The sequence below is a fragment of the Megalops cyprinoides genome, chromosome 2, assembly GCF_013368585.1.
Source record: "Megalops cyprinoides isolate fMegCyp1 chromosome 2, fMegCyp1.pri, whole genome shotgun sequence".
NCBI lineage: Eukaryota > Metazoa > Chordata > Actinopteri > Elopiformes > Megalopidae > Megalops > Megalops cyprinoides.
The window spans coordinates 59,287,722-59,304,905 of NC_050584.1; the positions used below are offsets into that span (position 1 = coordinate 59,287,722).

At 39.2% G+C, this 17,184-nt stretch overlaps 1 protein-coding gene across 2 annotated transcripts; it reads right to left on the reverse strand.

The window, feature by feature from the left end:
- Positions 1–1,494: 1,494 nt before the first annotated feature.
- Positions 1,495–13,857, reverse strand: LOC118769374 (cAMP-responsive element modulator-like). Of its 2 annotated transcripts, XM_036516419.1 has the most exons (8): positions 13,750–13,857; positions 11,233–11,320; positions 10,129–10,254; positions 9,374–9,465; positions 8,810–8,943; positions 8,304–8,492; positions 3,928–4,084; positions 1,495–3,250 (listed from the first exon to the last, which is right to left on the reverse strand). In XM_036516419.1, the coding sequence occupies exons 2-8, from the start codon at positions 11,308–11,310 to the stop codon at positions 3,106–3,108; spliced, it is 921 nt and encodes a 306-aa protein (XP_036372312.1). In that variant the 5' UTR covers positions 11,311–11,320; positions 13,750–13,857; the 3' UTR covers positions 1,495–3,105. The 2 variants fall into 2 exon arrangements, with proteins under 2 accessions (XP_036372312.1, XP_036372304.1); XM_036516411.1 differs by lacking the exons at positions 8,304–8,492; positions 8,810–8,943; positions 9,374–9,465; ... (1 more) ...; positions 11,233–11,320; positions 13,750–13,857 and adding an exon at positions 6,567–6,773.
- Between the last annotated feature and the right edge of the window lie 3,327 nt (positions 13,858–17,184).

Sequence of the window (17,184 nt, forward strand, 5' to 3'; positions counted from 1 at the left end):
TTAAACTTGCACCAAACAAGATAAGCTTTTGGTTATTCGGTAGAGGCACTTAATTGTTGGGTCTGCATACACTGTAATCCGTTTAGGAAAAGGAATTTGTTTTTTGATTTTTTTTTTTTAAAGATGCCCTTTCTAGAATGGATTCATTACTTTATCTTGATGTTCTCTGGTATGCAACAATCTTTTTTCCTTTTTCAGCAATGCCTTTATGCATCTTTCCACATCAGTTTTGAACTCAAAGGGACGTCAAACACAATGATCATTCACTACACTTTTAGGAATTAGTGTCCTTACCATCAGCACATGAATCATGGATGCGTCATCCTGTCATAACATATACTGGACCTGACAACACTGTACTGAAATGAAGCATTGGAACTGACATCAGTTTGTTGAAATGAACATTCCATCAAGTGCGGACTCCACGCACAGAAAGATGTACATTTCAGTTGTTGTAGTTTTAGGAATGCACTTTGTTAGTAAAGAAGTCAGGGTAAATATGTTCCCTACATGAGCATTAACCTAGTTCTTGCAGATTGTACATTTAAATTTACAACTACATAAAAAGACTAGAGTCACATTCAAAGATAGGTAATGGAGGGAAATATTATCTGTACAGTATATGATCATGGCTCTTATTTCTTCCCATGGTTTAGCATTTCACTATTAGGCTGATGATATCCAGCTGTTTCTCCTCCCCCTATGTGACACACAGGTCTCACTACACATCTCAGCTTGGAGCTTTATCATGGATATCCAATCATCACCCTAGTTCAGCTTGGCTGAGACTGACTTTCTCTGCATCCCCTTCTCTAATTACTCTCCATTCTGCAACCTCACCATCACTCTGGAGAACACTAAGGTGCGGCTCTGAAACCAAGAGCCTTGGGGTGATAGTCGAAAGCCAACTGTCCTTCATGCATTACATATCCCTTTGTTTGACAGTGGTATGAACTGTCGTTCAGTAACTTTTAGATGCCTTTTGTACTCATTCTTTGCAAGACATCCTGGATAAGAGCATCTGCCAAATGACAAACATGTCAACATAAATAACAGGGATTCCATCTGAGGTTTTTTTCTGTTTGACAATAATGTTATAAATGTTATAAATGAATTATAAGAGATATAAAAGATATTATTTAAGTTTTTTGTGAGTTGTCCAAATCCATCCTCAACAGGAAGATGTAATTATGTCTGAAGAAAGCACTGCATTAGACTGGAAGGAGAGGTCACAGGGGAGAGGCTAGGGTCATGAGCTGACATGATGATAAAGTTTAGCATCGTTTCCGCAGAGCAGAATTCACAAATCACCAAACCCTCACATTTGCAAATTGAGCCTGGCGTTCTCAAGTCATATTGCCTTTCATTCTAGTTTGAGGTGACCCGCTGTTTCAGTTCAGAGAATCTATTTAGGAGAAAAGAAAGACCTATGCAAACCTCATTATCAAGAACAAATTATCGGGAGAGTAAAAAAATGAGATTGACTGCTGAATGTCCTGTTCAGTGCTGATATTTCTGTAGCGTACAAGTCTGAAAGCTCTCACCTTGGCAACACCAGAGAAACAGTACACAGAAATTAATTTCATAGATTGCTCAGGCCTTAACTGTTATTCATTATGCTGACCAACATACTGCTGAGGGTGACATATTCAGTTTCTTTTTCCCCAGGTGAAGATGATTTTAACGAAAATATAAAAGCACCAACACAAATGAAACAACAGCTACTTTCATATAACAATGCGACAAAACATCTTGCATTCGTTGTTACTAAGTGCATGGAAAGCAATTTTACACTGCGTTTGAGAAAGGTTTCATATATTCTCAAAAAGTTAAGCATTATAAATAACAGATTTACTAACGAAATGCACTTAAACTGGAGAACAAAGTACACATTGGAAAATGTAGTCATCATTCAAGCAATAAGGCCAGTGCAATTTCAACACAATGCATTTACACAGCTGCCAAGCCCATACGACAGATGTACATCAAGATCTATGCACGGTATCATCTGTTCCTTCAACTCATTCATATAAAACGCTCTGCTAACGTTTCATCTCTTTCTCCTTAGAGATACATTAAAATAACAGCACAAACTAACATATATTTATACAGTGTGAGCAGAGCTAGTCCTCTAATAACGAACATAAATAACCAAATAAATACATGTTAAATAGCAAAATAACACTTTTTCATAGAAGTCTCCTCTTAGAGGTACAAGTTATGTGCTGGTCATTTTCCAAGAAAGTGGGAGATGCCTAGGCAAGCTTCCATGAGCATCCCCCAGACTCTGGGGAACTCTTACTGTAAGCTCATAGCCAGTGTGGTTAGTGCATTTAAGTATACAGCGATTCTGCAGTTTACTTTAGGAGACACTTCTGAGTAAATGCGACATTCGAACTGACTCATAAACATTTGTGACATGTTTTCGTGTTTTATGATAGTGCTGCTGCAGTGAAGGAGGGTCTCTAGAAAAATTCACCTGGATGCTGGAACAATGCATATAAAAAGTTCATCTTTGACAAAAGCTACCATTTAAAAATGACCATGTTTTGCATTGGTTTTCCATTTTGACAGGATTTAAAAATGTAATCACAGGAATGTTATGTACAGTAACAGGGAGGGGCTAAGCACAAAGAGCTGGATTTGTTACGACACCCTCTTGTCTGCATTCTAATTGGCTGGGTCTAATCTGACTCTCCACCACACACTTCGCACAAGGAGCTCATCTACGAACTCCTTGTACTGGCACTCCGGCGAGGTGAGGTGGGACTCCAGGCAGAGTGGGTGCTCCTGCTGCTGGTTCCAGCACTTTCTCCCAGAAGGGCCTGCAAAAAGCACAAGCAACTGGGGCGACACGCAGCATTCACACGGACATGGACAACGCAGGAAATACTGCGTGACAAACACGGACGCTACCGCCCTCCGACACGCAGGGCGGGGTTCACAATGGGGTTTTTTTTTTTGTTGTTGCTTAAAACCAGGCCACAAACAGAGACGGGACACAAGCCAAAAGCAGTTTTTGCCCCAAACCCTAAGAGCAACCTATTAAGCCACACTCTTTCATGCCTGTCTCAGTCTTTTTGGTTCCGGCACCACGGCCCTCGGCTATTCTGGTTTGTGGCAGTAGAGGTCTTTCAGCGCTTTGAGCTCCTCGATCAGAGTCTTGTTTTGGTTCTCGAGCACAGCCACCCGGTTCTCCAGGCATTTGACGTACTCCTTCTTCTTTCTGCGGCACTCCCGGGCAGCCTCCCTGAAACAGACATGGCAGACTTACAAAACACCAGCGCAACCATAGCCGACCAACCACACCAGCAGCCAATCAATTCAAACAGTTCAGTGTTGAATGATTGTTTTTCCATTCAGCAATTTCCAAAATTAGCAGGAAACAATTAGATCATGCACAATGCTCAAAAATGCTTTCATCAATTTTTGTTATCACAAACATCTGATGGGCTAAATATGCCAGTTTGCTTCAATGCATGAACTGTCTACATTTTTCATCTATTAGAAATTACAAACTGACAACACCGCAAAATGCATGACGTATATGTACCCAGCAAAAAAAGTGCTCAAAAGGTTCACATGCATGTTTGGGCTCAGCTTAAAGTCTTTTGATTTATGATAATATATTAAGTAATTCTTCTACATTACATCTCCATACATGATTGACTCCATATGTTGTTATTTACATTTTATTTTTTTTGACTTGTTTTATCACTTAGTCTTACTGAGATCAAGAATCTACTTTACTCAGAGACACCTGGCCTAGCTGGTGCCACACATGAACTTTTGAGGATGTTGCCTGACATATTTGAGAAAACATATTTATGCTATTTCAGCTATTCAAACTCCATGGAGGTCCTCTGCTGCAGAAAGACAGGCATGCAGACAGACATGCGCTCAAACAGGCGTGGTGCGGTGTGGTACCTGTTCTTTAAGAGTCTCAGTTCCCTTTTGCGCGTGGCCTCCTCGGCAAGCTGCTGGGGGCTGTGCAGGGAGCCCGGGGACACCGCCATCATCACGCCCTGCGGCAGGCTGGACGTGGAGCTGCGGATCTGGTAGGCTGACATGTCACCGGTGGCAGCTGGAAGGCAGACACATACGGTCAGGGCTCGTGACAGTCAAGGTCACTGATATGGGTCATGTTATCAACTAGTTTTTGACAACCAGAGAGACATACCATTGCTGTGGGGGGAAAATACTACATTCAAATTTATTTTTATAGAGGGAAGCCTTTTGAAACATTAGAAAAAATGTGATGTAAGAAAAAAATGACTCTTCTCACTGCATTTTCAGACATTTTTCATTTTTGGACAAAGTGGAAATCATGAAAACAATGACTGCACATTAAGCATATATCACTGTGACAACTGAAGATGTGAACCACTAAACTACGCATATGTTCATCAAGTTAGGACTCCATAACAGCAGACAAGCTATAGAAAAACACAACTCATTAAATAAACAAGATGTCACATGTCACATTGAAATGTCACATTTCATCAACAGAAAACCATCTCATTTAAAATGTATGTGTGTGTGTGTGTGTGCGCATGTGTTTGACGGGGGGTTTCCATTCCTCTGAGATCACTAATCCCCCTTGCATGCCATAAAAAGTTATTCTGCCATTTTTAGAGGCTGCATGCAGGAATGACGTCAAAGCTTGACTCTGTCAAAGTGTAGCCCCCCAGCTTGCAAACATACCAGGTCAGCACAGGGAGACTGAGGGCAGCTTGGCTGATGACTTAATGCTATTTTAATGCCACTTGGTATGATAACAGCTCATTTAAGGAGTGTTGTCACCACACATGTATCAAACACATCATTAAAGGCAATGGAAGGTCATTTTCACCTCAGACATGAAGCCATTTGCCATGGAAAACAAACACATGCAAAGAATAAGGGCCAAGTGCAGTGTAATCAGCTGATCCTAGTCAACCCTGTACACTGAACACTATACAAAGATCACTGTCAACATTATATCCAGTAGAGGGTGGACAGGTGTCTGACTGAAGATGCCCGTTACCAGAAAAAAAAATGGTTCACCACACCACCACACCAAAACTCGTGTTTAAGTGGAACTGGTTTAAGAAACAGTCAACAGAAAAGTTAACAGTTGCGGTTTCTGCAACATTGTTCTGCTGTCACTATCAGACTGATTATCTGTGGTGTGCCAACTGAAATGAAAGAGGAAATGATCTTTTAAGCCCTTCTGTGAGGGGATGTCAGCATGACGTCTTTCCTGTCAAGGCAAACAATGCCTCAGTCTTCCTCACAAACTACGGCTGATAGTAAGAGATAACATTTTTTTGCACAGTGACCCTGGACAAATTTAATTTTCTCAAATTTTACAAAGGTATATTTGATGTGACCACATTTTCTATAAATATTTTTACCTTATCTAATTTAATATATTTAACCCAAAATTATCTTCAAAAAGGAAATGTACCAAGCTTTAGTGTGTGAATTACATTAATAGGAAATTAAAAAAAAACATAAATTACCATACCAATTTAAGCATGCAATAATTCTGCATGATATACATATAAAATACAATGTTTTATTTGATGGCTAAATGAGTCAACAGCTGTCAAAATCAGAGAAGCATATAATCAGAGCCGACATTTTTTTCTATCTCAGTGCCATAGAAACTGTAGCCTGTCTCTCTGTGCCTTCAAGCACTGGCTCACTAAGACGGGAGCTGCATATTATCTTGCAAATGATTAAGCTGGCAGCGTCTTGCTCCCGCAAAAGGAACTGCCTGTAATCACAGCTTGACTGTGGACTGACGTCAATGTACATCTTATTTGGCGTTAGCATTTACATTTCCCTGCTGGTGTCTGGTTCCAGGAAATGTGGTGACGTCAGCCCACGTTCACCGAGTGGTCTGTGCATTCAGGCGTTTCAGAGGGAGCGAGTGAGAGAGGGAGGGCGAGAGAGAGCGAGCGAGCGAGCAGGCGTGCAAGCGAGAGAGAGTGAGAGCGAGAGCGAGAGAGAAGGACAGGGAAACAGAGGAGCTAAACAAGCAGGGGACTACCGCTGTGAATCTCCGGCCACGGCTCTTTACATTGACAACAAAGATTGTTTAGGGGAGTATTCCCATTTTGTTTCACATGGATGTTCTGTGTGTTTAAGCCGTGAGAAAAACAGCCAATTGAAACTGTCTCTCCAGGGATTAAGCTCAACCCATTCATGTTTTTTTTTCTGTTCTCTTCTTACGCATAAGAAATGCTAAATCCCACATGCTGATGATCACTAAGCTCCCGTCTGTGGATTTGTTAATACATTTGCTTTCAGCAGCCTCTAAATTACTTAGGTAAGTTTTTTACTTTCATTATTTTCACACAGATCTGTTAGAAAAAATACTAGCATACCAGTGAGTAACTATTGAAATATTATACTGCAATTAATTCAGCATAAAGCCACATTTAAGAATGCAATAAATTTCTGATTACAGATACCACAAATAACTGTTACTGTTTCTCTGACATGTTCCATTACATTGTTTTTAACACTGCAACCAAGGTAAACAAAGATCTTAAGTGAAAAATGAGAAGCTGGCATACCTGACTCAGTTTCATCTCCTGTAACAGCCATGTCCAAATCTTACTAGTCCTGGAGAAAGCTTCACCCTCTGCTTTCTACATGAAATGTTCTCCAATCACTAGCTACGTGTGTGATCACAATTAAGGGCATTGACATCACTATGACATCATTGGCTTGAAGTCAAGAACACCGCTTGCTCCTGGTGCCCTCCCCCCCCGTACTCAGATCAGCTGCTTTTGTTTTGCCACTTTGGAGACAGCGTGGCTCAAACATCAGAATGCAGCAGAGATTCAAGGATGCCAGTGTTTTTTAGATCATAATATATAATTATAATATAATAACATATTATATATTATAACATAGTATATACTTATTTAATAGATCATTTAGATCATAATATATAATTATAAATATAATTTATAATAATATAAAATATGAGATTTTAAAGGAAAACATTATATTATAAAATCCCAGCAATACACAAATTGTGATCAGATGCACATAATGTTTTCATTTTGTTTGAATAGATTATCAGATATCTTTTGCCAACATCACATGATCTGAACTGAAAAACCCCTCTAGTAATTTTATTTTTTTGTTTGTTTCTGTCAATTTTGAATCAGGAAATACAGTGGTCTGCTAGACATATAAAGATCACGTATACATCTCAAAGACAAAACTTGTAATCCTACTTCCTACCACTGAACGCCCACAACTTCCTACAACTCTACAGTTCATCTCTGAATACCTCCAACTTCCCAGTCAGAAACCTATAAGCTGCATATATCTGCCTAAACTTTACATGGGCAGTATGACCTTTCAGTCACTGCACTACAACACCATAACTAGTAAATAACATGGTTAAATACTGACAGCATGTTAGGGGCAAAGGTCTTCTGCAAAATGACATCCTTCTGAACAACCTCTTCTTTTCAAACAAGCATGAATTCACAACAAGTCATGAGGAAGGGGGGGGGGGGTCATACGTGCCAAACTGCATGTCCCTCAGTATACCCACAGTGGGAGTTTTCAGACGATCACACAGGGCAGTCTGGATTGAGCAACGCAGTCTGTATTTGTTCAGTGACAGTGTGATCTGTAATGCTGCACTGATCTGCCACATCCAAGCCCTCACAGCCATTACCAGAGGCCAAGCCTCTCTAGGGTTCCAGAGACCCAAATGAGAGCGAGCGGCTAGAGTTAAACCCTACTCTCACAGTCACTTCACAGACAGAGGTCACACTCACATTTTAGAAAAAGTATCACAAAATGAAACCAAAAAATGAAAAATGTAAAAAATCTATGAAAATGCAAATATAGTTTTATCATCAAACAAGAGATTTCTGAAGATGTGTCTGACACTGGTTGTGCTCTCATGAAAAGACTATTAATTCTCATTAATAAAAATCTAAACTGTCAAAGTTGGCTGCACATTGTTACATAAACTATATGGCCTTCTCTAGTACTGTAGTATTCAGCTTATCCTCAGAGCACTTACTGTAAGGACAACTATATTGGCATTCCACTTGTGTACAGATGTTGTGTATATGTGAATCTTCGATTAAAATTTAAAGCCTGAGAAAATTATAGTTTTCTGAGATTAAACACTTCTTACTTCCTGCATATCACATTTAAGATATTATTATTAACCACATACTGCAAACCTATGTAAAGGTATGGTACTACTCTCATATGTAAATGATCTATAATGACCTGGAATTCAAAGTATACTGGAATTAGGAAAGCGTGGCTCGCACCTTGCACCACCATCTTGCTGCCTGGAATGAAAAACGGATGTGCCGCGTCTCCCGACTGCGCAGCGTACTGTAGGATCGTGGCGCCAGGCAGCGGCACTCCCGAACTGGACACGGCCACAGCCGGACGACCCTGGACGCCCTCGTTCACGGGGCTGGTGAGCTGGATCGCTCCGTCCTGTCTTATAGCAACTGAACGACACAAACTCCAGCGTGTCACTGTCTGTCTGGTGGAAGAGCTTCACCAATCACAACACTCGTTTCTTAAAACAGTGCCCATTGTGTTGACCAGATGCTATTTATCTGTTGTCTGCTCTTCGGATGTGTAGATCGCTGTATGCTAAGTATACAGCTAAGTATACTGTGTACCCACCATCTGGGTAGGTGAGGTAGTTTACTATACCTGACCTGTTAACTGTCAGTTTCTTCTAGTCATAAGTCAAGCAAAATTTAGTTTACTTACTATGGCCCACCACACAAAAGTTATGGTATTAAATATTGAAACTCACTGTACTGGCCTGAGCCGGTCTGAATAATAGAAGATGGTGCAGCTGGGAAGCTGGGAGCTCTCTCCTCTTCACCCCTCTCTTCCTCAACTTTAGGAACTGCTGGGGCATCTGATGACAGTTCGTTCAGAATTTTTCTACAGGGAAGAACATTACAACATCATAATACAGCATTACAATGATATATATCAGATTGTCTCACCGATGAGGTCACATAGTGAATGAAGTAAGCATGCTACATGCTGTCTGACTGAAGATGTGAGACTGTCAATGACTCACTCACATGGCCCCTTCAGAGCACTTCCAAACATATCATCTTTCTATTTGTCTTACATGCACACAAAAGTACTCCTTATTTTCATCTGATCCGGGGAGAATGCATTTCCCTAATAATGTCATCACAATGTAACGGAGCCAAAAGGGGTACTGCAGCCACATTCTGAGTTTTAATGCCATTAAAAAATGGGATCTATCCAAAAAATTCTACCTACAAAACACCCAGCCAGTTGAAGTGAACTGTATCAAAGTATGGGCTGTGCCCGTGTAAAAGCGCAGTGGCTCCCCTACCTGTATGACGGTCGTCTGGATAGGACCATTTTCTTTCTCTGCGAGTCAGTGGCATCATCTGCTAATTCTCCATTTTCTGACACTGCTGCTACCTGGAGAAAGAGATTGTTTTACATTTTAGGAAACAACTCCAAAATGTAGTGCAATCCTGATGAACTCTCGTAAAAACATCTGTACATTCAAAAGATCAAAGTGTTACTTTTTAAAAAACAGACAACATGAGCAATTCTTGCTTCTGTCATTTCTTTTTATTTTATACTGTACCTGATCAAAAGTTAGAGGCAATCACATAATCATGTGTACCTCAAAAGTCCTTCTCAAACACAGACTAACATGTTAGTTTCAAGTTCATGTTTTATCATTGTTAAGTAACACAGTCATGTAATTCTATATTGATTATATATGTGACAGCAGCATGACTTCATTTATTGACAGGCAAAGTTATGTGTTGTGAAGCATTGCTAATTGTTTACTCTAATAGCATGTAGTACACAGAAAGAGACAAATCCTGTATGTGAAGGTTAAACTGATAAGCATAAATCTTCTTAAATCCATTCCCTCAGACAAATCCAATTAAGGCATGAACTGCTGCAGTACAAGAGATTGTAATCATTTCTGCTCCACACAGATTGAAAATTTAACTCTTTGGGAGTTCTTTCATTAAGCAGCAGTACACTCAATCATGAAAAATAGGTACAGAACAGGGAGAGTACTTGGACCACTCTCAGCACAGGCAGCTGGGAACCCTGATTCACCTGAGCAGTGTAAGTCTGAGATGACTGAATGACAGATGGTTGTGGTGCCTGGATGACTCCCTGGGCCTCAGCTGCTGGACCACCAGGTACCTGCGCTGAATTTACTGCTGAAGACACCCGTGAGACCTGCAAGTGAAAACGCTGCTAAATTGAACCATTTACTCCCGGTCAGTCAAATGTCAGCGACAGCCACAGTACAGTAAAGAGAGCATTTTCTTCAAGTGTTTCAACAAATACAGATCGACTTACTGCCAAGACTGGGATCCATTCAGAAGTACAGTCAACTCCAAAACCTCTTTTCATTCAAAACTGTGACAACTGTTTTAGGTCAACAAGTTAGAGATAGGCATAACCCCTCTAAACAGAAGGGAGATGAAGAAGTGCTGAGGTATAATTTCTAAATGATGAATCTGTCCTGAGACACACTGGAGATGTGTATCCAACTTGTGAGTCTGTCATGAGCAGTCAGATATCTATCATGTGAAAAATCTGGCTGACAGCAGAGGGGGAGTTGTGATAGCAACAAGCTGATCATATGACATCATCAAGAATCATAATTTTAGGTCAGCCTAGATCTGACTCTGGAACTCAATTCTGATTTCCGCTTCATCCAATGTAATTTAAGTAACTAAAAAAAGTTCATATCAATATCTGTTTTCATTACTTAAATTTCTCATGTAGCCTAAATGACAGACTGGTGGTATAAAAGAGTTAGCCTCAGGACAGTTACTGCATTGAATAGCATATCTTATTTAACACTTTGTGCTGTTAGCTGACACAGTACAGGTCGCACCATATGTGGTCTAGTACTAATTTCATTCAGACAGCCATTTTCATTGCTACTGACATAACAATACATATACAACACATTAGCCAAAATATTTCATTTTTAACAAATTTACTGAATACACAGAAGTGTTATTTTGCCAGATTAATATATTTTTTCAGTATATTTTGTTTCAAAACAACTGTTTCAAATTTTACTAGTGGAAACAAACCAGACATACAACAGGAGTACAGACAGAGTTACAAACAGAAATACATACAGAACCAGTTAGGTTGCATTAAACCTTTAAAAACTAAACCTTCACTGATGACATTTACCTGCGAAATTGTCGAAACTGTGGAGTTCATGGACTGGTTCTGTATTTGAACTTGCTGAGGAGCAACCAAGGTTTCCATGGTCCTTGGACTAAAAACAACAAAATGTACACTCTACTTTTTTATTCCATACCTATGTGCAACATGTCTCAACACATCTGATGCATGTATTTGCTGTTCTTTATTTTATAAGATCAGGCACCTGGACGCAGACTCTCCATGTAAGATGAAACAGGACCTTCATCAGAAATTATATCCCTAAATTTCATGCAGAATTACCATAGCCTTTCCAAAAGTGTGTGTGTGAGTGTGTGCAAAGCACATGTCTACAGGATGTGGGGGGTTCATGCCCAAAGAGAAATCTGACTGGGTCACTACATAATTTTGCCCCTGCTTCCAAACATCATGGATTCCTGGAAACACAATTCTTATTCCAAGTGTTTCCATACACTGTATCACATGTCTAACAACAGTTTTATAAGGACCTCTTATTTCTTAGAGGATGATTCCTTTAAATGTAATGTGGTTAGGGATTAACTTGCAGATAAGAAGACCTAATTAAATAGGCACTCTTACTTTTGGTCTTATCTTACAGAAAAAAAAAAAAAAAAAAAAAATCAAAAAAACAACTTTTAATATAAAATACAGCACTGCCTTTGTGACTGAATGGTAAATCTGTCTTTTAAAATGAAATTGTGTGGGTTTGTGCAAAAAAAAAAAAGATTATCACCGTTTTCTAATGTTGCATCTCTTCATGGAATTACTCAATGAAAACAGACTTTTAAAGGAATTAAAAAATACACTGTACAGGGAAAAGGTTATAACTATATAGCAACAGACTGGAAGCAACCATGGGTATTCAGTTTTGTTTTCTTAAAGCAAAATTAGATAAATTTTCTTACTTGAAGAACGTAAACTGGAGAGATGTTTGCCTCCGTGCATGATGTCATTCTCAACATACAATACTTACATCAGAGGCGTACAACCATGCATACTAGTAACAGTACTTTACATCCTATGTATGTGTATGCCTGTACACCACCCACTAGGCTTATGAGGACGGAAACGATAACTCCTTCAGTCCTGCTTTCATTGTGGTGGGGGTATTTTCACGTCAAGTACAGAAACTTTGATTTTATCACAAAATGTATTACAAAACTAGCTTTGTTGTGGGTCATACAACAATATGGCATTTTGACAGGGGCACATAAAACTACATAAGTCAAAGAAATCAAACACATCAGCTAACGTTATCTACTTTGGCCAAGTGTTTGCCGAATTAACGTTGCATGAATACTTTAGTGTGCTCTACCCTTCAGGGTTTTCTTTACAATTCATTACGTGCAAACTAAGGCAGCTAAGGTTCACATCGAAGTTACGATCACGTAACTTTCAAGCTGACGTAATGCTACTTTTGACAGCGGAAAATTTTATATAAATTTGACGACAAAACACACTGCTCTCACCCAGGGCCCCTAACTTTTCCACGAATTAAGAATCTACGAATTAATGGAATGGAGTGGAATTTATCATTTCGAAACTAAATTTGCCAAAATAAAATGAAACCGTATTTGTGGTCATGCAATTCGCTCAATGGCAACTACCATAACCCTCGTTCGCTCCGCTCAGTTTTAATTAATAAAACAAGTGCGTGGGGTGTTTATTCAGTCACAAGCTAAGATTCATGCTGCACAGTAGTTGTTCAAATAAATTCCGAGGAAATAAATAAATAATGTCAATGCTAGCAAGCTAACATCACGTTGTTTCATTCAGACGAGGGAGTGAACGTCAGCCTACTATTTGACAGTTTCCTATATTGCTGTCACCACGCAGCAAGCTAACGTTAATTCAGCAAACAAAAATTCCTAAATTAACAATTTCCTTGAATCTCTTTACACTAAAAACAAACAGGTAAAGAAAGAGAAAGAGAGTTTTTATAATAATCACTCATGACAAGCAAATAGCTGGTTAACGTGTTTTCATTAAGATATGTTGGCAAACCTTTCCTGAAGCTACCGAGCTAACGTTAATACTAATTTTGGCTAACTTTGGCTAGCGAGTTAGATCGAGATAGCTCACCTATCCATAAAAGTTTTATTCAATTTAACCTAACGTTAGCTAATGTCTGACATGCGCTTGGATTAGTTTACGATCGAATTTAGTAAACGTTACCACCTAGCCTGGCCAACTGACTTCATTTAGATAACGCTAATGAACGAGCTATCTAACGACAACCACCTCTGATCATTTGTTTATATGTAGATATATAATTTATAATATACTGCATAATTTAGCAAACTTAATTTAGCTAAATTTCATGACCATTTCCCGAAGTGAATGAGAACGTGGATGTGAAATGATTTCCTCGGATAAAAGTGGACAGTTAGTTAGTAAGCCATGAGGCTACATAATTTGCAACGTATTTGATGCTTGTCTCGTTAAGAGTTTGGGAAAAGAGAACTTGCTGTGCCTGCACAAACCCCCACAGGTCTCCTCTCGTAATGACTGTTAAAAACTTACCAGTGTTTTTTTTTTTTACGTAGTGAAAGTCGTCACTGATTACGGTAACACTGGATGCCTGAGCCGCTGCACACGTAGCCGCAACGTCAGCTCTGATGCTCCCCTGCGCTAAATATGCCGACGAAGAGCCCAGCAAAACCACCCTCTGTGACACCAGCAAAACAGGAAGAAGCCTCCGAAAAAAATTACGACTCCACACAGGGGTGGAGTTTACATCAGAGAACCGAGTAGGAGGACTTCAAGTATGATTTTGCTTGTAATTACAGTGGTTGTCTCAAGATTTAGGTTTTGAGAGCGGAATGCAAGATTATACGACAGTACGAAAAGTGAAAAATTAACGGGAGCTAGCTAGGCTAGACTAGTTAGCTGTGTGTAGCTGTTTCAGTTTGAAACGGACATTGAATTGTATGCGCGCGATGGCTAACATTCATCTATGAGTTTATTATACGATAGACAACGAACAACGGCCAACCGTCTTCGAATGTTCTGGAGTTGATTTTCGAGTGATGCTACGTATAGCCTAACGTATTTTTCTTTCTTTCTTTCTTTTTGCTCGAGGCTCATTACATAGCACATAGCTTGCTTATATGCACATTGCTAGAAAATAAGCATAACATGTAACATCTCTGACGTTTACGCTGTAATAGTTTTTGTCATTGAATATACCGTAAGAAACTGGCGTGGGTTATATTGTAGTAGTACTCTAGCAGTGGCTGATAGTGTAATATCTAACGTTAGTGGATAAACCTGAGCGGAATGTATTTTTCTCCTGGGGGTTTCAGCTTTATGTGGATTGTGCCATCTAGCGGCGTCAGGTTCACGTCGTTTCAACGGGAAAAAAAATGATCATTTGTGTCATGTTTTCAAATTTAGACTGGAGTAATGGTTTTGTAGTTCTTATGAGGATATGTGACCAATATCTGTGTTGAAATTTGGCGTCATTTTCAAACCAGTATTTTTTGTGGCATAAAGATCGTTTTAGATGTTTATTTACGTACTTAATTCAAGATTTGTATATGAGTAGCTGGCTTGGGTTCCGTGGTAAGCAGCTTATCAGTATCATATCTTTGAGTATTACAGAGATTTAAATCCATTCAATGAGTCTTTCACATTTCGCACAGTAGGCCACTGCAGAGTGACTAGTGTCTGAAATTTCCTTCATGACAGATACAATATAATTGCATCTAGAGAACACAAAATTGCTTGTCTGTTATTGATTGCACACAGATTTGTTTTTTGGTGGGATGTGAGATTCTCTACTTCATAGGACAGCTCTGGAAAGTTCCTAGAGCCCAGGCCCATATGCGATATGGCCACTGTCACTGGGTAGAGTAATGGATGTGAGGGTCAGAGGCTGAAGTGGAGTCTCCAGAGATGGGCAAAGATACATCAACATGTATCTTGTTACAAAATGCAAAATACCCCTCAAATAAATGTATCAAAATAAAATACAAAATACTGGTGCCAGCAAATGTATCAAGATAAAATACATGTATTTTGTATTTTCAATTTGTAACATTGGGCATTCTGAATTTGTACAAAATGGCACATCATTCAGATTTTTATAATGTACACAAGGCTCTGGTGAGAGATTGAACCCTACAGGAAGGAAGAACAGGAAGTAGAATGCTACTGTATCTAAGCAAAACTGTAAAAAAAAAAAAAATACTGAAAATAGTATGTCTTGTACAGTATTTAGAAACTTGCTCTCTGTCCTGTTCAAAGACATGGCAGTTTAGACCCAACCACTTCAGTTAGTAACCTATTTAGTTGCCTTTACAAAGAACTAAATTTTCAAATATATGTAGCCAGACAAAAATTAAACATCTAGCTAGCACTTGCCGGCTACCTATGGCTAACTAGACTTATAAGCTCGTCGAGCTGTTTCATGTTGTTAACTATCCAAGCCAACTTGTAGCACTAATTAATAGCTAGCGAGCTAGCTTGCTGGCTCAGTCACTTCTTTAGCCACTGGGCCACATATATCGATTGTTTTTATCTTTAGCCTTTACCTATGGCATTCAACATGTGTGCATTCTAAAAAGTAAGATATATTTTATATAGTTATTGCAGTTCAGATAAAATATTTACCTTGATTGACAGTCCACTGCACTGGTTGAGGCAGGAAGCATGTGCTGGCTTGGTTGTGGGGGGTCTAAGTGTATTGTTCTTCATTTTAAGATGTATTTACATGAATTTTTTATGTTTTATGAATCATGGAGGAAGTATTTTGAGTATTTTGAAAGTACAAAATTACTCCACTCTAAAGTATCTTGTTACAAATTCCATTTGAATTTTTTTCAGCCCTGTCAAATACAAATTACAGAATACTCAAAAGTAATTGAAATACGTATTTCAAATGCAAGTAACAGAAATACTGCCCAACTCTGCCAGTCTCTCATCAGGTGTGAAGTTATTTGGGTCACTAAGGACTATGTGAGCTATCTTTGGATAAAACCCCCCTGGATACACTGTCATATTGCTGTTTACAACTAAGCTGCTGATAGCAACATTTTTGTTGGGGTATGCCATGTATTGTCAATGATTCATCCCTGCTTCCCATTGATTTCTACCGCACTGAATACTGTCAGAGGATGCTTGTCTCTCTACTGCATGTTCTGAACCAGAAGGTTTTAATTGGGCAGAAAGGAGGTGGAATCAATACACTGTAGGTCAAAAACATTGATGCACAAATAAATGATCATATTTATTTACTTATCCAATTATCCCGTGTGGTCTTTTCTATATATTTATTCTGGGGAGAGACGGAATGAAAAGTGTAGTCATTCAAAAAAGTAGCTTGTAGTCTTTATACACAAAGAGGATGGTGACACGGTGACAGTTTTCATTCTGGGATGGCAAGTAAATGTTTCATGTGGAGTGCACAAGTGAAAGTGCACCCTTACAAAAATCAATTATGTACAGCCCATAGAACATCTGGAACAAAACAAACATCCTTATAAAATGCTCATCCTGCAAATATTAACAAGGATCACATCACACTTTCATGTTGTAAGAGAAGTACACTGTGTTATTATTGGCTGTACTGGCTCTAGACTGAGTGCTCCGTTTTCAGCCTCTCCATAAATGATTGCTTGACCTTTCAGTCTTTATTTTCTTCACTGTCCAGTGCTTGAAGCTTCTTCACGTCACTCAAATTCATTCCATCCAGCGTACTATATTAGTAATGTTTGGCGAACTTGATTGCCTGGATTTTGAGAAGGGTTTCCATCTTTGTTTCTCCTTCATTTTCTACACCTTGTCTTTTGTAAACCTTGAAATGCCATAGCCCTTGCCTTCTAAGCCAGCAACGCTGCCAGCAGAACTGCAATTCAGAGAGCACAAGGCCTCCAGCCACCCACTACACAACTTGTTATTTTGACTTGGTTGCATTCTGTAGCTATGCAAGATATTATATCTCTTACAAATTACACA

Excerpts from the sequence above, each read along its gene's own strand:
- LOC118769374 (XM_036516419.1), bottom strand. The coding sequence starts at position 11,310 with ATGGAAACCTTGGTTGCTCCTCAGCAAGTTCAAATACAGAACCAGTCC. Across the intron at positions 10,255-11,232 it reads CAGTTTCGACAATTTCGCAG|GTCTCACGGGTGTCTTCAGC; the intron begins GTAAATGTCATC and ends TTTCACTTGCAG. Across the intron at positions 8,944-9,373 it reads TCCAGACGACCGTCATACAG|AAAAATTCTGAACGAACTGT; the intron begins GTAGGGGAGCCA and ends TCTTCCCTGTAG.